At 49.9% G+C, this 17035-nt stretch overlaps 1 protein-coding gene and 1 pseudogene across 1 annotated transcript; both read right to left on the bottom strand.

Annotated features, from left to right (window-relative positions):
- Nucleotides 1–6213: 6213 nt before the first annotated feature.
- LOC125548503 (protein IQ-DOMAIN 6) lies at nt 6214–8842 on the bottom strand. Its single transcript, XM_048712089.2, has 4 exons — nt 8343–8842; nt 8026–8253; nt 7312–7425; nt 6214–7193 (listed from the first exon to the last, which is right to left on the bottom strand). The coding sequence occupies exons 1-4, from the start codon at nt 8640–8642 to the stop codon at nt 6540–6542; spliced, it is 1296 nt and encodes a 431-aa protein (XP_048568046.1). The 5' UTR covers nt 8643–8842; the 3' UTR covers nt 6214–6539.
- A 5771-nt stretch (nt 8843–14613) lies between these two features.
- LOC147980111 (uncharacterized) lies at nt 14614–16215 on the bottom strand (annotated as a pseudogene).
- Nucleotides 16216–17035: the final 820 nt, after the last annotated feature.

Below are 17035 nucleotides of genomic sequence, written 5' to 3'. Positions count from 1 at the left end.
GGTGTCAAATGGGCAAGGGCCGGGCCGTCATCCCCCTCCCCGGTGGCGCGCGGTATTTGGTCTGGATACGGTGGCAAGTGAGCGAGCATCGGGTCGCCGCATTCTTAGTGGCGCGCTACATTGGCGCCCAGATGTAGTGGAAAATGAGTAAGGATCTTCGCATTTGACTCGACGGGTGTGAAGGATAAGGAAGCTAGCCGAGCCTGGGAGGATCCGCTTAGGTAGATACATGTACTCTCTACTATCCCCCATATGAATACAATCAAAAGCAGGACATAGGGTATTATCTCTTCGAGAGAGCCCGAACCTAGGCAAAATCCTGTGTCCATGTTACCATCGTTCCAAGGCGCCTAGCTTAGGATCCCTACTACAAGATATGCCGGATTTGACACCGACAACTGGTACGTAGGGTAAATGACAGGGAAGCTTCAGGAGCTAGTTGATGCAACGACGAGGAGAGGTGCTGATATCCTTTGCGTCCAAGAAACCAAATGGAGGGAACAAAAGGTGAAAGAGGTGGATGATATCGGCTTCAAGCTGTGGTACACGGGACAGCTGCAAACGGAAATTGCGTATGCATCTTATCAACAAGATCCTCAAGTATGGACCAATAGACGTCAAGTGACGTGGGGACCAGATTATCCTGATCAAACTAGTACGTGGGGACTTAGTTCTCAATGTTATCAGCGCGTATGCCCCGCAAATAGGTCACGATGAGAACACCAAGTGGGAGTTCTGGGAAGGCCTCGAGGACATGGTTATGAGAGTACCGATTGGCGAGAAGCTCTTCATAAAAGGAGAATCAGTGGTGAAAGGATCGATATGGTTGACTAGAGGGGGGGTGAATAGGCAACTAACAATTTTTAGCTTTTCTTTAGCAATTTAAACTTTGCATCAAAATAGGTTGTCTAGATATGCAACTAGATGAGCAACCTATATGATGCAACACGAATAGGAACACAAGCAAGCAAGATATATGAAACAAATAAGCTACACAAGTAAAGGCATGAGATAACCAAAAGTGGAGACGGTGGAGACGAGAATGTGTTGCCGAAGTTCCTTCCCTTTGAGAGGAAGTACGTCTCTGTTGGAGCGGTGTGGAGGCACAATGCTCCCCAAGAAGCCACTAGGGCCACCGTAATCTCCTCACGCCCTCACACAATGCGAGATGCCGTGATTCCACTATTGGTGCCCTTGGAGGCGGCGACCGAACCTTTACAAACGAGGTTGGGGCAATCTCCACAACTCAATTAGAGGCTCCCAACGACACCACGAAGCTTCACCACAATGGACTATGGCTTCGCGGTGACCTCAACCGTCTAGGATGCTCAAACACCCAAGAGTAACAAGATCCGCAAGGGATTAGTACGGGGAATCAAATATCTCTCGGTGGAAGTGTAGATCGGGGCCTTCTCAACCACTCCCGAGCAAATCAACAAGTTTGGTTGGCTAGGGAGAGAGATCGGGCGAAAATGGAGCTTGGAGCAATAATGGAGCTTTAATGGTGGAAGAGGTAGGTCAACGGGGAAGAAGGAGACCCTTTATATAGTGTGTGGAAAAGATCCAACCATTACCCACCTACCAGCCCGCGGCCAGCGGTACTACCGCGCATGGCCAGCGGTACTACCGCAAGGCCGCGCGGTAGTACTGCTTGCAACCAAGCGGTACTACCGCACGGTAGTGCGGTACTACCGTACCACCCTACGGTACTGCCGCGACCCCCAGCCAGGGAAACAGACGCAAGCTGGGGCGGTACTTCCACACGTGCGGTACTACCGCGCCATCAGGGCGGTACTACCGTGAGGCAAAAAGTCCCGATAGGGGGGAGGGGAACTTCCGTGCATACTTCCACAAAAGAACGGAAGTAGCAAAAACTCGACACAGTAGTACTACCGAGGGGCGGTACTACTGCCTGACCGCCTAGCGCGGTACTACCGCACGGCGAAAGCTGTACTACCGCGGCAGGTGCGGATGTAAAAAATTACATCCGCTCCTACTACCGCAACCGGGCGGCACTAGCCTGGTGGGGTAGCGGTAGTACGGCTCCGGGGGAGCGGTACTACCGTGAGCACCAGCGGTACTACCATGCCACTGCGCGGTACTACCGTGGATGCCCATGGTACTACTGTTAGTCCTGGAGCGGTACTACCGCAACCACACAAGCAGTCAGTCAACTATGGCAGGAAAACGGAGGAAGCTCCAAGGAAGAAGGAGGGGATAAAAGGAGACGTGTACGTGATGATTCCACCCAAACCTTTCCAACGCGGACCCCCTCTTAATAGTACGGCTTTCCTACGACTCAAATCCACCAAAAAGAAACGTAGAAAAGACGCCGTCTTCGTCAGTCTTCGAGGGGCACCCAATCGTCTTGTGCCTAGCAGAGAAGAGTCTGGAAAGCTCATGGCACGATTAGTCCGCAAATGCATTGTCATCAATCACCAAAACACTTAGGGATAAATATGATCTTACAAGTGGCCACGTGGGTACATCTAACATAGATTTTGAAGACGTGGGTACATTTAACATAGGTTTTGAATGGGTGCATGGGGGCTTTGGCTATGGCATCAGGAATCAAGAAGGAAATAGATGTCTTAAGCTTTGCTCTAGCCTACGACATGATGGTAGCTAACACCCTCTTTAAAAAAGAGAGAATCACATCTAGTGACATTTAGTAATGGTCAACACTCTAGCCAGATTGATTTCATTCTCTCGAGAAGAGAAGATAGGCGTGCGTGCCTAGGTTGTAAGGTGATACCCGGAGAAAGTGTTGTCCCTCTGCATAAGCTTGTGGTTGCTAACTTCAACTTTCGGATTCGTGTCCAGCGGGATAAGCGGGCCAAAATCACTAGAATGAAGTGGTGGAAACTCAAGGGAGGGGGTTAGCTCATGCGTTCAAGGAGAGGGTCATTAAGGAGGGCCCTTGAGAGGAAGGAGGGGAGGAGGAGGTGTGGTTTCAATACTACTAGGCACCAGGAGGAGGAGGAGGTTAGCCTTGATGGGCAGGTGGTGCCTCAGAAGGGCACCTTTCGATATTTGAGGTCAATGCTGCAGAAGGATGGGGGTATTGATGAAGATGTGAACCATCGAATTATATCCGGATGGATTAAGTGGCTCCAAGCTTCTGGCATTCTCCGTGACAAGAGAGTGTCACGAAAGCTAAAAGGTAAGTTCTACAGGATAGCAGTTCGAGCCGCAACATTATATGGCGTTGAGTGTTGGCCAACTAAAATGTGACATGTTCAACAGTTAGGTGTGGCGGAGATGTGCATGTTGAGATGGATATCTAGCCACATGAGGAAGGACCGAGTCCAGAATGATGATATTCGAGATAGAGCTAGGTTAGCACCGATTGAAGAGAAGCTTACCCAACATCGTCTAATATGGTTTGGGCATATTCAGCACAGGCCTCCAGAAGCCCAAGTGCATAGCGCACGGCTAAAGCGTATCAAGAGAGGCCGGGGTAGACCGAACTTGACATAGGAGGAGTCCGTAAAGAGATCTAAAGGATTGGAGTACCATCAAAGAACTAGCCATGGGCATGGGTGTGTGGAAGCTTGCTATACATGTGCCAGAACCATGAGTTGGTCGCGAGATTTTATAAGTTTCACCTTTAGCCTACCTCCACTTGTTTAGGACTAAGACTAGTCACAATGGAAGTAACTTAACTAGTAACATCACACATTTCAATATAAGATTGCTTATGTGGTAGCTAATTAATGAGGAGAGAGGGGTTTGTGGTAACTTAGCTAGTTACTGTAACATCACACATTTCAAGGCATAATGAGTCTATAGCATAATAAATGAACTTTTTCATGATACCATTCATATGTTACTATCCATTATGGAGGTAGTAACATAGACTAGTAACATCGGCAAGTTACTACTCTATGTTACTCGCCACTGTGAGCAGTCTAAAAGCTTTGTTGTTATTGTTGTTGCTATTGCAAAAGTACTCAATTAATGTGCTCATTTCTTGAATTTTTTTTGTTTACCAATGCATGCATGCGTAGCCAACGAATGACCAAAAACATTTGCATGCATTGATGAGTTTTCTCTTAATCGTTGTATAAAACGAGTTAATACACCTTGAAATCTAAACATATGATGGGAAGCAATAAAAATAAGACTTATAAAACGTAAAAACAAACATTTTGAGATAAGCCCTATAAATCGAAAAGGAAGTAGTACATATGTATGTAGACAAATCTAACACAAATAATTTGGAACTGAGGTAGTATTTGATGAGACCTTTTACGGTACATCAGCTCAATGTAGACCGTTCATTTCTATCGTTCGACAGTCCAGATGTTACAATACTACTCTAGATTTTCGGTAGTATATTAACTAAACAAGGGTGTTTTGGGTAGTTTACATTTATCCATCTCACAAGCACCTTCCCCTCAAAAACAAGTGGAGGGCAGACCTGAAATATCACGTAGTAATTCTCCATCCCGTAGTTGTTCATTTGCCGTCGCCATTGCCAGCCGGCACCATCATCGCTCGTTGCCCCCGTCGAGTCCGCCACGTGCCAGCGTTCCCGTACTGGCCTAGCTAGCTATCGGCGGCGGCGAGATCGCCATGCCTTTCGTGTTACCCTCGAGCCTACAGAATTTGGAGTGGGTCGCCGACGGAGACGACGAAGGCGAGGGCGTCGCCCCGGCCGCATGCCCTCGTCCTGGTCCGTGGCTAGCTTACCGGGTCTATGGTGTTCCCATCGAACCTCTGATATCTGGAGCAGAGTCGCTGACATGGAGACGACGCCGTCGCTCCGGCCGCATGACCCCGGCCTTGTCCAGTCGGTCCCATGAATGAACTTGCAGATACTAGAATACGAGGTCATATCATGGCAAGTACTCCACCAGCTAGCTAATTACGTGGCTACATGCTACAATTGCTAGCTAGTTCGTGCCGCCGTCAGCAGCATGCAGGCAGGGTAGGCTGCAATTTTTGGCAGCGTTGAGTACTTGAGTTGACGATGCGCTGGGAGGAGTGCAGGCGGTGTCGGGATGGCAGAGCTCCTGGGAGCCCCAGCCTGCAGGCAAGCTTTGGGATGGCCAAGAACATGGGGCGGGACCTGGCCGTCATTGGGGACGGAGGGCTGCAGCGGCGTCTATCGTCTGCGATTTGTCTAATAATTAATTAGAGGAAACATAATTTTACTAATATGTCCTTAAGACAAAATCTAACCGCCTCATACTAATCATTGGATTAACTTAATACTACCTGGTATGTTGAGTAGTATAATGTACCGTAAAAAGTCCCTATTTGATACCATGGGGAATTTAGGTTGAAAGAGGCGAGCAAGGATGAGGTCTATGTGCAATATCCCAATGGCCAACCATGCGGAGTTTAGGTTGATGGAGGCCTTTGGAGAGTTGGAAGAGATGGACAAGGATGAGGTCGTGGAGAAAAAGATGAAAGTTTATAAGCCGCTTTTCTCGCAAACGGTCGTGGTGATCCGTGCTTTGTGGTCATCGACGGAAAGGAGATGGACTTGGCTAAGATGAGTTCATCCGATGTCCTGGGTTCTGCTTTACTTGATAATGCTAGTTCACGATTCTTGCATGGAGAGGTGGTGGCGAGTCTCATAGAGGATGGAATTTTTTCAAACAGTCGTCTTGGTTGCACACGAGTAGTGTCTCGCAGTTTTAGGCCTCGGTGCTCTTGTGTACAAAGTTTCTTGATGTTAGTGTGTGTGTGTTTGTCTAAACCCTATCCCGAAAACTATTAAAAAAACTAGAGTTTTCTTGTCTTCAATTTTGTACTTTCGTTTTCGGCCGGTTATACTCAATTAACTAAGCAGTTCCTCGAAATCTATATGAGTACTCTGTAATACACAAACTTCACAAGACTGCAAATCACCTCTCCCGATTTCCTCCTGTATTACAGCACGCCACAAAACTGGCTGCCTTTTGGGGTTCTAAAGCACATACTACTACTAATTCAACATTCATGGCTCTCTTTTGAAGGCCAATTGTTTTTTATAAAGCCACCAAAATAAACAAGGTTGAAACTCAATATTTGTTGTTCACATTTGCATGCTAGCAGATTTCAAAATAAAATAAAGAGTTACAATCAAGAATTGGTAGCAAGTACGTCGGGCCTAGTATTGAGATTTGGTTCAGACAAATCTCAGTGGTTATGAAGTCAATGTATACAATTCAAAATTGCTGCAGTTTGCAGTAAGGAGATATACACTCCACATCTTGTGAGTAGAGCAAAGCAAGGAGTAGATGATTAGTCTCCAAATAAATATACACTCAGATTACTTCTGTTGTTCAGTACTCAATTACCATCAATTCATTTCTGGCAATTCAGCCGAACTAGCAATAACCACTAACCATCCAGCCTAACTGCAGTTAAACCCCGGAGATTTTGTAATGCAACAGACAGAACAGGTTCGACCGTTGGCTGGTTTCACATTTGTACACCATAAATATGGATATCAGAATAAGCAATGAGGCATTGAACTGACAAAATACGTACATGTTAGCACTAGACCGCTAATACGGGAACAATTAATAAGTAGGGTTCACGTCCTAAAAGAAGGAATTAGATTGATCATCGTTCTCCTTGTCCATGCTTCTTCTAGTGCCTCGACCCTTCAGAGTTAAACCGTTCAACCTCTTTGAGGTAACAGAAACCTCGGAGCCAGCGGTGCTTTTAACATCTATTGAAGAGAATGCCCCCCTGCTGTAATTGTGTGTGTCAGCAGAGCCTTGTCTTTGAAGTGGTGGCTTGTGAGTGCTAGAAGAACCACTCAGCCTTGCCTTGGCTGATTTGGTCAAGCCCATATAGCTCGGTGCACCACCCTGGCCACAATCAGATCTCCTTTCTGATGTCGCGAAATGGTTGCCAGTCATCTGAGTGACTGAAGATGTTGACGGAGCACTCTCGTCGCATACCGCGATTACGGAAGGAGGCTTTGCTGACACCCTAGTTGTGACATTGTTTCTTCTGATCTTGACTGAGCTTGCTTCAGAAAGTTTTGAGCTGACTTCGTTCATCTCGTCGATACTCTCTGAACAACGTGAGTTGGTCTGTTCGCTATGTGATTGCTCCATAAGGCGACTCTCCCAAGGTTTTGTTGCCATCCACCCGTCCAAATAGCTCCACTGATTGCTCCTGTTAGTCCCATGATTCTTAAGAGAAACAGCAGGAGAGCTAGGTCTTCCATTGTGGTTTGGGTTCCGCTGCAAAAAGAAACACGACATCATGTCAAACAGGATGAAGAACTTTTTTTTTCTAAAAAAAATGTCAAACATGATGAAGAACTTGTTTATGTGCCCAGAATATTTGAGCAGGATGTACCTGGTGAGAAAGAGCATACGCAATTGCCCTTTCTCTCTTGATTGCGCCCTCACGTCTCATGTGTATCTTTGATCTGACATCATCGACAGTTCCTTGGCTATCACACCATCCTGTCTGCAATGTGAACAATGCCAGCCAAACATGGAAACATCAGCAGGATCATCCAATACTCTCTTATCATTTGCAGCAGCATCATATGACTATTAAGAATAGGATTGTGGAGGACTATATGCTAATTGTGCTAGTAGGTAATACACTGAAACAACACAAGTCGGCAAGCCTGACATGGCAAGAACAACTTTCAAAGATGCATTATTGGTAGCATCTCCCAAGGAAGGCACACCAAACAATGCCACTGCCCAGTGCGCACTATAACGACTCACTCGGACGATCATGGTCAATAGAAAACATTATCTCAAATCATTGCTTAAAATAAAGGGAGATAAATGTCCATATGGTCATATCAATCTTTCATCATGAAGAGGGCAATCCTACCGCAACCGCAGCAAGTCTCTGTCTAGTGAAAGTAACACATCACATTCGTTTCAGAAGAACAGAAAGTAGCACATCACATCAACTGATTAAGTATACAATACCTAATTTTACTTTCTGACAGTATGGTTATCTATTTGCACAAGCAGACCAAGCACAGTGCATATATAAATATCATACTACGGAGTACAACATAATTAATCCTTGAACCAAAGTATATACCTCTGCTTCCTTAACGGGATCCGCGTGGCTGCTGTGGTCGTCGAGCGTATCCTGCGAGTCTCGGCCGTCAGCCGACAGCCGCGTGCGCCGGTCCCTCGCCCGCGCCTGCACCCTGACGAGCGCCTGCATGCACTTGACCGTGACGGCCAGCTGCTTGCGCACGCGGCGGCCGCGCACCAGCGCCTGCAGCCGCACGATGCCCCGCAGCGCCCTCAGCGCCCTCCTGGCCTGCACGAGCACCCAAGGGAAACGCGACGCTGAAGAAGCTGAAACTTTGCCGCCGGAATCGGATCGAGGGCGCGACGCGAGCGACCTACCAGGAAGCCGCGGAAGGCGGTCTGGATGCGGACGGCCGCCCACTCCTGCCTGATGACGCGGAAGTCCCTGGGCGGCGCGCGCACCACGGCCGCGACGACGGAGCTGAGCGCGTCGGCGGCGGCGGAGGACGTCTCGGAGACCTCCGAGGCGGCCGCCGACGCGGCGCCCCTCTGCCCGCCCGACGAGCTCCGCCAGAGGCGGCTCCACTTCCGGCCCTTCCCCCCGGCGTGCCTCTCCTTCTCCGCCGCCGCCGTCTTGAGCCCGACCAGCGTCTTGATCCACTTCCCCGACGCGCCCATCGATCGATCCACGCTCCGCAGAGGCAATGGTCTCTCGCGTTATCTCTGGAAGTGAGAAGAGCGGGCGCTAGTCCGTGAATGGGGAACGGCCAAACGGGAGGATTTGACTTGTTGGGCGACGTGCGCTTAATTCGGTAACGGTTTACGAGGCTGTGCAGCGCGGGGCAGGGAGAGCCGTTCGGGGCGGTTCAAATTTTGAAATGGGGGACGAGCCCGGAGCCGGGAAAGCGGGCCGGGGTGAAACGGGGCCCGCGATGTCGGGCCCACTCGTGGCCGTCTCGGCGCGTGGTCCCTCGCTGCGGAGCGACAAAGAAGCGCGGCATTCGCGGCGGACGCCGTCACGCGGACGCTTTCTGCAGCGGCCGTGTCTGGGGCTTCGCGAAAGAAGGAAGGCTCGGGCGAGGGACGACGGGCCGGGGACGCTGCCGTGTGGGCCAGAGCGCCAGCCTTGGCCGGAGGTGCGTGTCGGGACCCGGACCGTTGGAGGAACGCCCGGGCTTGTGAGTTTGAACTCGTGGCTGCTTTCGCCTTCGCGATGACGAGGCGCGGCCCGCGTACGGAACTCGAAATCGTGTGTAGAAGCTTCAGAAAAAAAATGAATCGTGTCTTGAAATTTTATTTTGGTATAAACTTTTCTCTTTTCTCTTTGAGTTGGAGTACAGTAGTAAAAAAAATACAACTTTTATTTCCTTGGTTTTTTTGGAGGAGTATACAATTGATGAAGCGCATTGAAGCCTGTGACCACGAGTAACAAGTGGGAACACCCCGTGCTACTCTTTTTTTTTTGAGAATCATCATCAACCTTTATTAATCATCCTACACCTGGGATTTCATCGGATAATACATGCAGAATACAGTCAGGCGGATTGCTCGGCCAAAAACTACATAGTTCCTTACTAACTCCTTCTCTAACTAATAAGTGAGCTCCTTGGGGTGTGTTTGGTTCGAGAATGAAGTGGAACGGAATGTAATGGTTCCATTCCACCGAAACGGGTTGGTTCCGTCTTTATGTTTGGTAGAAGTAATTGTGAGGAATGGAACGATTACGTTTTGGTGTTTGGTTTGAGATATGAAATGGAATAGAATTGTTCATCTCATTAAACTGATTCAGAGAACGGTGCATTAGACGTTGCGGTGCAGAACAAATCAAGAGTTCAGGTAGCCACAACTCATGGTTCTGCCAACATCACAGGATTGGAAAAATCAATGGACCGCGAATGTGACGAGTGATAATCAGAGGTTGCATTGTAATAATACTGGAACTGTTGTTAGTCGCTGCTGCCTACTGTTGTTTGCTGCGCAACTGAGTCGTTGCCTAGTGCATGTATCATGTATGCCGCCTGTCGCTGCCCAGCCGGCCACCGGCCCCGCACGCCGCTGCCGCACCAAGAGAGATGAGGGAAACCAGAACCAGAAGAACGACGTGCGCGAGCTCGCGGCGACCGAAGATGGGCACTTCAGGTGCGCTCGACCGGCTGAAGAAGACGACTGAGAGGGCTGCCTGGTCTCCCTGCTCGGCTGAAGAAAACGAGTGAGAGGGCCGCGAGCGCGACGGCAAGAAGCACCAACACGAGGATGCGGCGGTGGCGATTCACGCCGCGTGCGGTGGGCTGCTAGTGGCGGCGCGCGCAAGATTGGGGAGGGAGTGGCGGCGCCGGAGAGGGCGAGACGCGAGAGTGGCCGACGGCGTCGCAGATCAGACGGGGAGAGAGACGAGGGGTGGCGGCTGGCGGTGCACCGAGGCGGAGAGAGACGAGGGAGAGGATCAGAGTCGGGGCAGAGAGGCGTTCCGTGTGGTCCGCTCGTTTTCGAGGAACGGCCCGGTTCGGGATAATGGGCGAATATGCCGTTCCTGGGAACTGGTGGGTTCCGGTTCCTACGACGAGCCAAACGCGAGAATGGTTTTTCTGGATGGGTCCGACCCATTATGTTCCATCCCATGACAGAAAGCAAACACACCCTTGGTTCCCTGATCTTCTAACCCAGGAAGCTTTAAAACCTTCAAGAGTCCTTCCCAGCATTTTGATTTCTTCAACAATCGGGCCAGCCACACTTAAGTTTTTTGCTTGGTTATTCAACATGGCCGCCACTCCCTTGCTGTCGACTTCAATGTGCACCCTGGTAGCTCCAGCATGGATCGCCAGCTGCAACGCCTTGCGGCAAGCAAGTATCTCGGCCACCTCGGGATCAGACACATCCCGGAATACGTAGCAGGCGCCCCCTCTAAACACTCCAACATGGTCTCGAAGGACCACTCCTCCACGTCCACGATCCCGCAGCTTAGACAAAGCTCCGTCTGAGTTTGCCTTGAACCACCCTTGCTCCGGCGGACTCCATCTTACAGCTGGTGCTGCAGAGGAGCACCTTGGTTGCTTTGCATGAATGGCGGTCCATTCTATCATATGCTGATGAACATTCTCTGCAACCACCCTGGGATCCGCAATCTTTTTTCCATCCCTCGCTTCGTTCCTTGCGAGCCAAAGACCATACGCAGCCTGAACCATTAACTCCCGCTCCTGGTCGCCGGCATCAGCAAACCATCCCAGCAGCCACGAGGCAAGTTCTCCATGGGGTCCATCAGACACCGGCGGGATCGCCACCGGAACCCCTTTCTCTGAACTTAACACCTTCCAGAACATGGCTGAATGCGGACACGCCCAAAAGCGATGCAGGACTGTTTCTTCTCTGCCGCAAACCGTGCAAAAGATCCCTGGTTTGATTTTCCTCCTGTGTAACTCGGCACCAACGGCCAATCCATTTTTTATAAGGCGCCACATGTGAATCTTTGCCTTCCCAGGAGCGTTGGTGTTCCAAAGCGCAAGCCAACTTTTGTGTCTATCCACCGATGTCGAGGACTCCGACCGTCCGGTTTTGGTCCTTTTTAGCGACATACATAGGTGATATGCTGATCGGACGCTGAACTGCCCTGACTTAGTGTAATTCCACGCCAAATAGTCGCTGGTTCCCATGCCTCCAATAGCGATCTACTTGATATCGTGTGCATCATCAGCTGAGAACATAGCATCCACCTTGGCATGGTCCCAAGCAGCACCATCGGGACTAAGTAGGTCGCTGACATATGTGATTCCATGGAGAAAATGCTGCCCAAGAGGTTTCAAACTCCCTGCCCTCGGAATCCAATTATCGTGGTGTATGTTAATGTTCGAACCATCACCTACACGCCAAACAACTCCCTCTCTTAGTAGTTCCCTCCCATGTATAATGCTCCTGAACGTGTACGACGCACCATCGGGACACGTGGCGTTCATGATTGTGCACTCCTTGAAGTATCTAGCCTTGAGCACATGCGCACACAAAGAGGATGGATATTGAAGGAGTCGCCACGCTTGCTTTGCCAGCAGAGCCTGATTAAAAGCTTCAAAATTTCTGAACCCCATCCCGCCATCTCTCTTTGGCAAGCACATTTTATCCCAGGCTATCCAGTGCACCTTCCTTTCACCATCAGCCGCTCCCCACCAGAATTTTGAAGAGATAGAAGTCAAGTTCCCGCACATTTTCTTTGTGAGTTGAAAACAACTCATTGTGAAAGTTGGTGTTGATTGTAACCCTGATTTTATAAGTACTTCTCTTGCCTTCTTAGACAAACCTTGCCCCTTCCATCCCGACACTTTACCCTTTGATCTTTCTCTGACATATTGGAAGGAACCATCTTTTGATCTTCCTACCACAGTTGGAAGCCCCAGATATCTCTCACTTAGTGCTTCAGAGTCAATGCCAATGGTTTGTTTCAGAGCGCCCTTATCCCCCTCGTTACATCCTTTCCCAAAAAAGATAGCTGATTTTTGTAAATTTACCTTCTGTCCAGACGCCACTTGGTATGCTTGCAGAATATCCTTCAGTGCCTGGAGATTACCTTGTGTTCCTTCCAAGAATACCACACTATCATCAGCAAATAAAAGATGAGTAATATGGGGGCCAGTGCTCCCAAAGCTTACCCCATTTATCAGATTATCTCTTTGAGCCTGCTGAAGCAACGCTGAAAAACCTTCAACACAAAACAGGAACAGGTATGGGGAAAGTGGATCGCCCTGCCGAAGCCCTCTCGACGGCAAGAAACTACGCGAAAAACCCCCATTCAGCTTGACAAAGAACCGAGCACTCCTAACACATCTCATTATCATGCTGATCCGTTCTTGTGCAAAGCCAAAACGCTCCAAAGTCTTCTCTAGAAACACCCACTCGACCCTATCATAGGCTTTCATCATATCAAGTTTTACTGCACATAGCGGCTTCTTCCTTTTCCGTCTCCTAATTGCATGCACACACTCATATGCCACGGGCACATTGTCAGTGATTAACCATCCCGGTACAAATGTGCTTTGCTCCTCAGAGATAAGTACCGGAAGGATCAGCTTCAATCTATTTGCTAACACTTTGGACGCTATTTTATATAGGACATTACAAAGGCTTATAGGGTGAAATTGTGACAGTAGCTCCGGTGAGTTAACTTTCGGGATCATCACAATTATTGTGTCATTGAAGCTATCCGGTGTTGCTGAACCTGCAAGAAAATCACGAACCGCTTTGCAGACATCCTCCCGTACCAATGGCCAGTGCCGCTGATAGAACATCGCCGGTAGCCCGTCCGGCCCCGGCGCCTTCGTCGGCCCCATCTGAAATAGAGCAGTCTCAATTTCAATATCAGTGACCGGCGCCGTGAGCTTCTCATTCATTGATGGCGAGACTACCCCATGGAAAAGATCTAGGATGCGGTCTGTTGCTTCTGTGCCTTCAGATTTAAAGAGTTGTTCATAGAACCCTGCTGCCATTTCTCGCATACCCTCATCGACTGTGCATCTTGCTCCGTTTTCCCCTCTCAAGGCTCTGACCGTATTCTTTCGCTTCCTATGAGAGGCTTTGTTTTGAAAATACTGAGTATTTTGGTCACCCTCTTTTAACCAGCCAACTCTAGATCGTTGTTTGTACATGATTTCCTCCTTTTCAAAAATCTCTTTTAGCTGGCCTTCAACATCACGCACCTCCTGCGTATACCTAGTAGTTAACGCTCGCTCCTTTGCATCACGTAGCTGATCTTTAAGCATAGCTATCTGTCTACGTACAGACCCAAAGATAGAGCGCCCCCATGCATGCATAGATCGTGATAGATGGTTTAGTTTGCTACAAAGGTCCGCCGATCCTACAGACTAGCCCGCTTCCGTCCATGCATTATTTACCATAGTGTCATACCCCTCATGCTTTGTCCACATTTCCTCAAACTGAAATGGGCAAGGTACACTCGATCGAGTGCCAGGAGCCATCTCCATGACACGAATCAGGAGGGCCATATGATCAGACTCCTCCGTGATTAGATTCTCCACCATCGTCGCTGGGTACATAGCCATGAACTCGCTGTTGCACACCGCTCTATCCAGTCTTACTTGGATGTTCTCATCATCGTCACGTTTATTGTCCCAAGTGTATGGATACCCAGAGAAGCCCACATCAGCTAGTCCGTAGTCGGACAAAATGTCATTGAAGCTTTCCATTTGAGTAAAGCTTCTTGGATTTCCACCTTGCTGTTCAGACTGCACTAAAATCTCATTAAAATTGCCTGCACATATCCATGGAAGATCATCCTATGCACGAAGGAAACGGAGCGCGTCCCACGACTTCTTCCTCATTTCAGTTTTTGGCTCGCCGTAGAAACCGGTGAATCTACAAGCCTTGCCGTCCACTTTGATCTCTGCATCGATAAAATACTGACACCACGGTCTAATGGTGACAATGATATTTTCTCTCCACCATAGTGCAAGTCCACCACTTAATCCCTGACAACCAACTGCAACTCCACTCCTAAATCCAAGTCTCCACTTGAGCCTTTCCATCGCACTAGCCTTCTTTTTTGTTTCGCATAAAAATACCACCGCTGGGTTGTATGACCGTATCAGGTCTCTGAGTTCGCCAACTATCGAGTCCAACCCCAACCCTCGACAGTTCCAGGCCAAAATATTCATTGTGTCCGGCGGCCCTGGCTCGCAGGGTCCGCCGATTGATCTACATTCTCGGTGATACGATCAAACACACTTGCTGTTTTCTGTCTAGTATCGCGAATGAAAGTATCATTGCCCACTTGCCTGTCCGGGTCTCCCTTAGCCACCCAATGCTGCTTGGGTCTTCTCTTCTTTTCCCTCTGTTCATTATGAGTAGGGCTCCTTGGCGATCTGGGAACATACTCCTGCCTCGGGATCCTGACAAATCTGCCACTTGTTCTCTCCCTCTCTCTGTAGCGACTATAGGCGTCTTGACCTCCCAGGTCCCGCCCTGCCTGCTGCTGATATTGCCTATGAATTTCCGCTTGCCTATTTTGCTGTCGTTGTTTTAGGTCATTCCTCATATTCCTCTCCCTTCTCATCTCCAAGTCATCCCGCAGGTCTCTGCCTCTTTGCTCGACCGGCCTATGCCGATCCTTGCTTGGGCTATTTAATTCCTCCCCCTCCTGTTTGCCGCCCCCGCCAGTGCGGGAATCAGCTGAGCCATGGAACTCTCCATTCATATTTCTTCTTGTCGGGATGTTGCGAACATATCCCGTACTCCTTCTTCCCGTATCGCCCCTCCAGTCCATAAACTCATCATTGGATCTCGCACTATTGTGGCTGTTTGCACTGTGTGTCGGCCTGTGAGACCCCTCCTTGAGCGATGAGGACTTTCTCGATGAGGCGCGTAACCATTCCCCCCATTGCATGTCAGATTTCACTCATGGCAAGCATCCTTCAACAGCATGCACTAATCGCCCACAATCAAAACAGAAGTGTGGGATTTTCTCATATTCAAAATCATACCATATACCCTCCTCATCATCCTCTGATTCTTTCAAATTAAAACCTCGCACCAGCGGATCGAAGATTGATAGCTGGGCCCGGACACGAAGCTGCGAACCCTTCGCAAATCCATCTTTTTCCACATCAACCCGAACAGTTTTTCTAATCCAGTTTCCCAGGGCCTCTTGAAAAGCTCTGCATCGTTTGTCTAGGGGTAGATCAGAGACTCGAACCCAGCATTCCACCGAGTCAAAAACCATCTCAGATGGTCTTACCTTGCCCTCATAATCCTTTAGAACTAGAACGTTGAAATCAAACTGCCATGGACCATTATTGAGGGCATGCTTCCAGTCTCCTTCGCTGCCAAAGTGTACCACAAGCATATTGTCGCCGATATCCTTGAACTTCGCCTCCTTATGCAGTCCCCATGCCTTGTACATCGCTTTCTCCAGTGCTTTGAAGTTCACCGGATGTGGGGTAAAAGCTTTCCCAACCACAGACCACTTTGTTGCTCTAGGCATATCCTGGCCTGACACACTGAAGATAAAACCAGCCGCTTCCTTCTCTGTCAGGACCAAACCACCCATCCTTTCTGCCAAACCCGCTGCCTCCTCCGATCCCTTCCCTTCAGCCGGCGACTTGGATTGGTTCCTGCTCTGCGATCCTCGCGCCGACCTGCCGGAAGACGCTCTCGCCTCTCGCTGTGTTGTCGCCACCTTTGGGGTTGTCGCTGCCCTAGTAGCTGTTTCCGATCTGGGAGTAGCAGCACCTCCACTCTTCGCCTTCTCCGTCATGGCGCCGCCACGGGGGAACTAGACGCCACCGATCTGCTCGGTCAGGGAGCGCCGTTGCCCCTTCACAAGCCACCGGAGACCACACCACCACCGTGCGGAAACCCTAACCCTAGCGTCTGACGCGATCGCCTCGCAATCACCCTTAGCCGCCTCTCTAGTTACCGCCTCGAGGTGGACCCGCCAAAAATCTCTGTTGGTATTGATCCACCCCGTGCTACTCTAAGGTACTAAGAGCAACTTCAATGGGGCGACCCATTTTGTCCGTTTGACTCACCCGGACACAAAACTCAGTCCAACGGGGTGACTCGAACGGATACAGCGTCTGCCTACTGTCCATTTGGTGTCCGCTCGGACCCATTTTGGGCTCAAATCTGGAAAAATTTGGGTCAAAAGCGAACACAAAGCGGACGTTCTTTGTGCCCTCTTTGCCCCCTCTGTCCGGCTGCATGTGCCGGCTGGCCCACTTGCCATCCACCCATCTGTCTCATTCCGTCTCTCTCCTCCTTTTTGTTCTCCCTCCCACCCACCTACCCCGCTCATCCTTCTCCGGCGCCGGTGCTCCGCCATGGTGGACTCGTGCTCCTCCGGCACCCGTGCCTGACTGCGCCCGGCCGCGCTCGTCGGCTCTCCTCGCCCTGGCTGCGCCTGGCGTCGCTGCTAGCCGCACAAGTACCGATGGTGTTGCTATCACACGCGTGCTAGCTAGCTATGCACGCATGCATGCGTTGCTGCTAGTCGCTGCTGGTCGTTCATGCATGCTAGTGCTGCTGCCCCGCACGCGTACTGGCTGGCTAGCCAGCGGGTGGCCGTGTGCAATGTG

This window comes from Triticum urartu, chromosome 3A (genome assembly GCF_056163025.1).
Source record: "Triticum urartu cultivar PI428250 chromosome 3A, HENAU_Tu73, whole genome shotgun sequence".
NCBI classification, from domain to species: Eukaryota; Viridiplantae; Streptophyta; class Magnoliopsida; order Poales; family Poaceae; genus Triticum; species Triticum urartu.
This window is presented reverse-complemented; position numbering and strand designations above follow the sequence as displayed.

Excerpts from the sequence above, each read along its gene's own strand:
- LOC125548503 (XM_048712089.2), bottom strand. The coding sequence starts at position 8,642 with ATGGGCGCGTCGGGGAAGTGGATCAAGACGCTGGTCGGGCTCAAGACG. Across the intron at positions 8,254-8,342 it reads CCGCCTTCCGCGGCTTCCTG|GCCAGGAGGGCGCTGAGGGC; the intron begins GTAGGTCGCTCG and ends GTGCTCGTGCAG. Across the intron at positions 7,426-8,025 it reads ATCCCGTTAAGGAAGCAGAG|ACAGGATGGTGTGATAGCCA; the intron begins GTATATACTTTG and ends TTCACATTGCAG.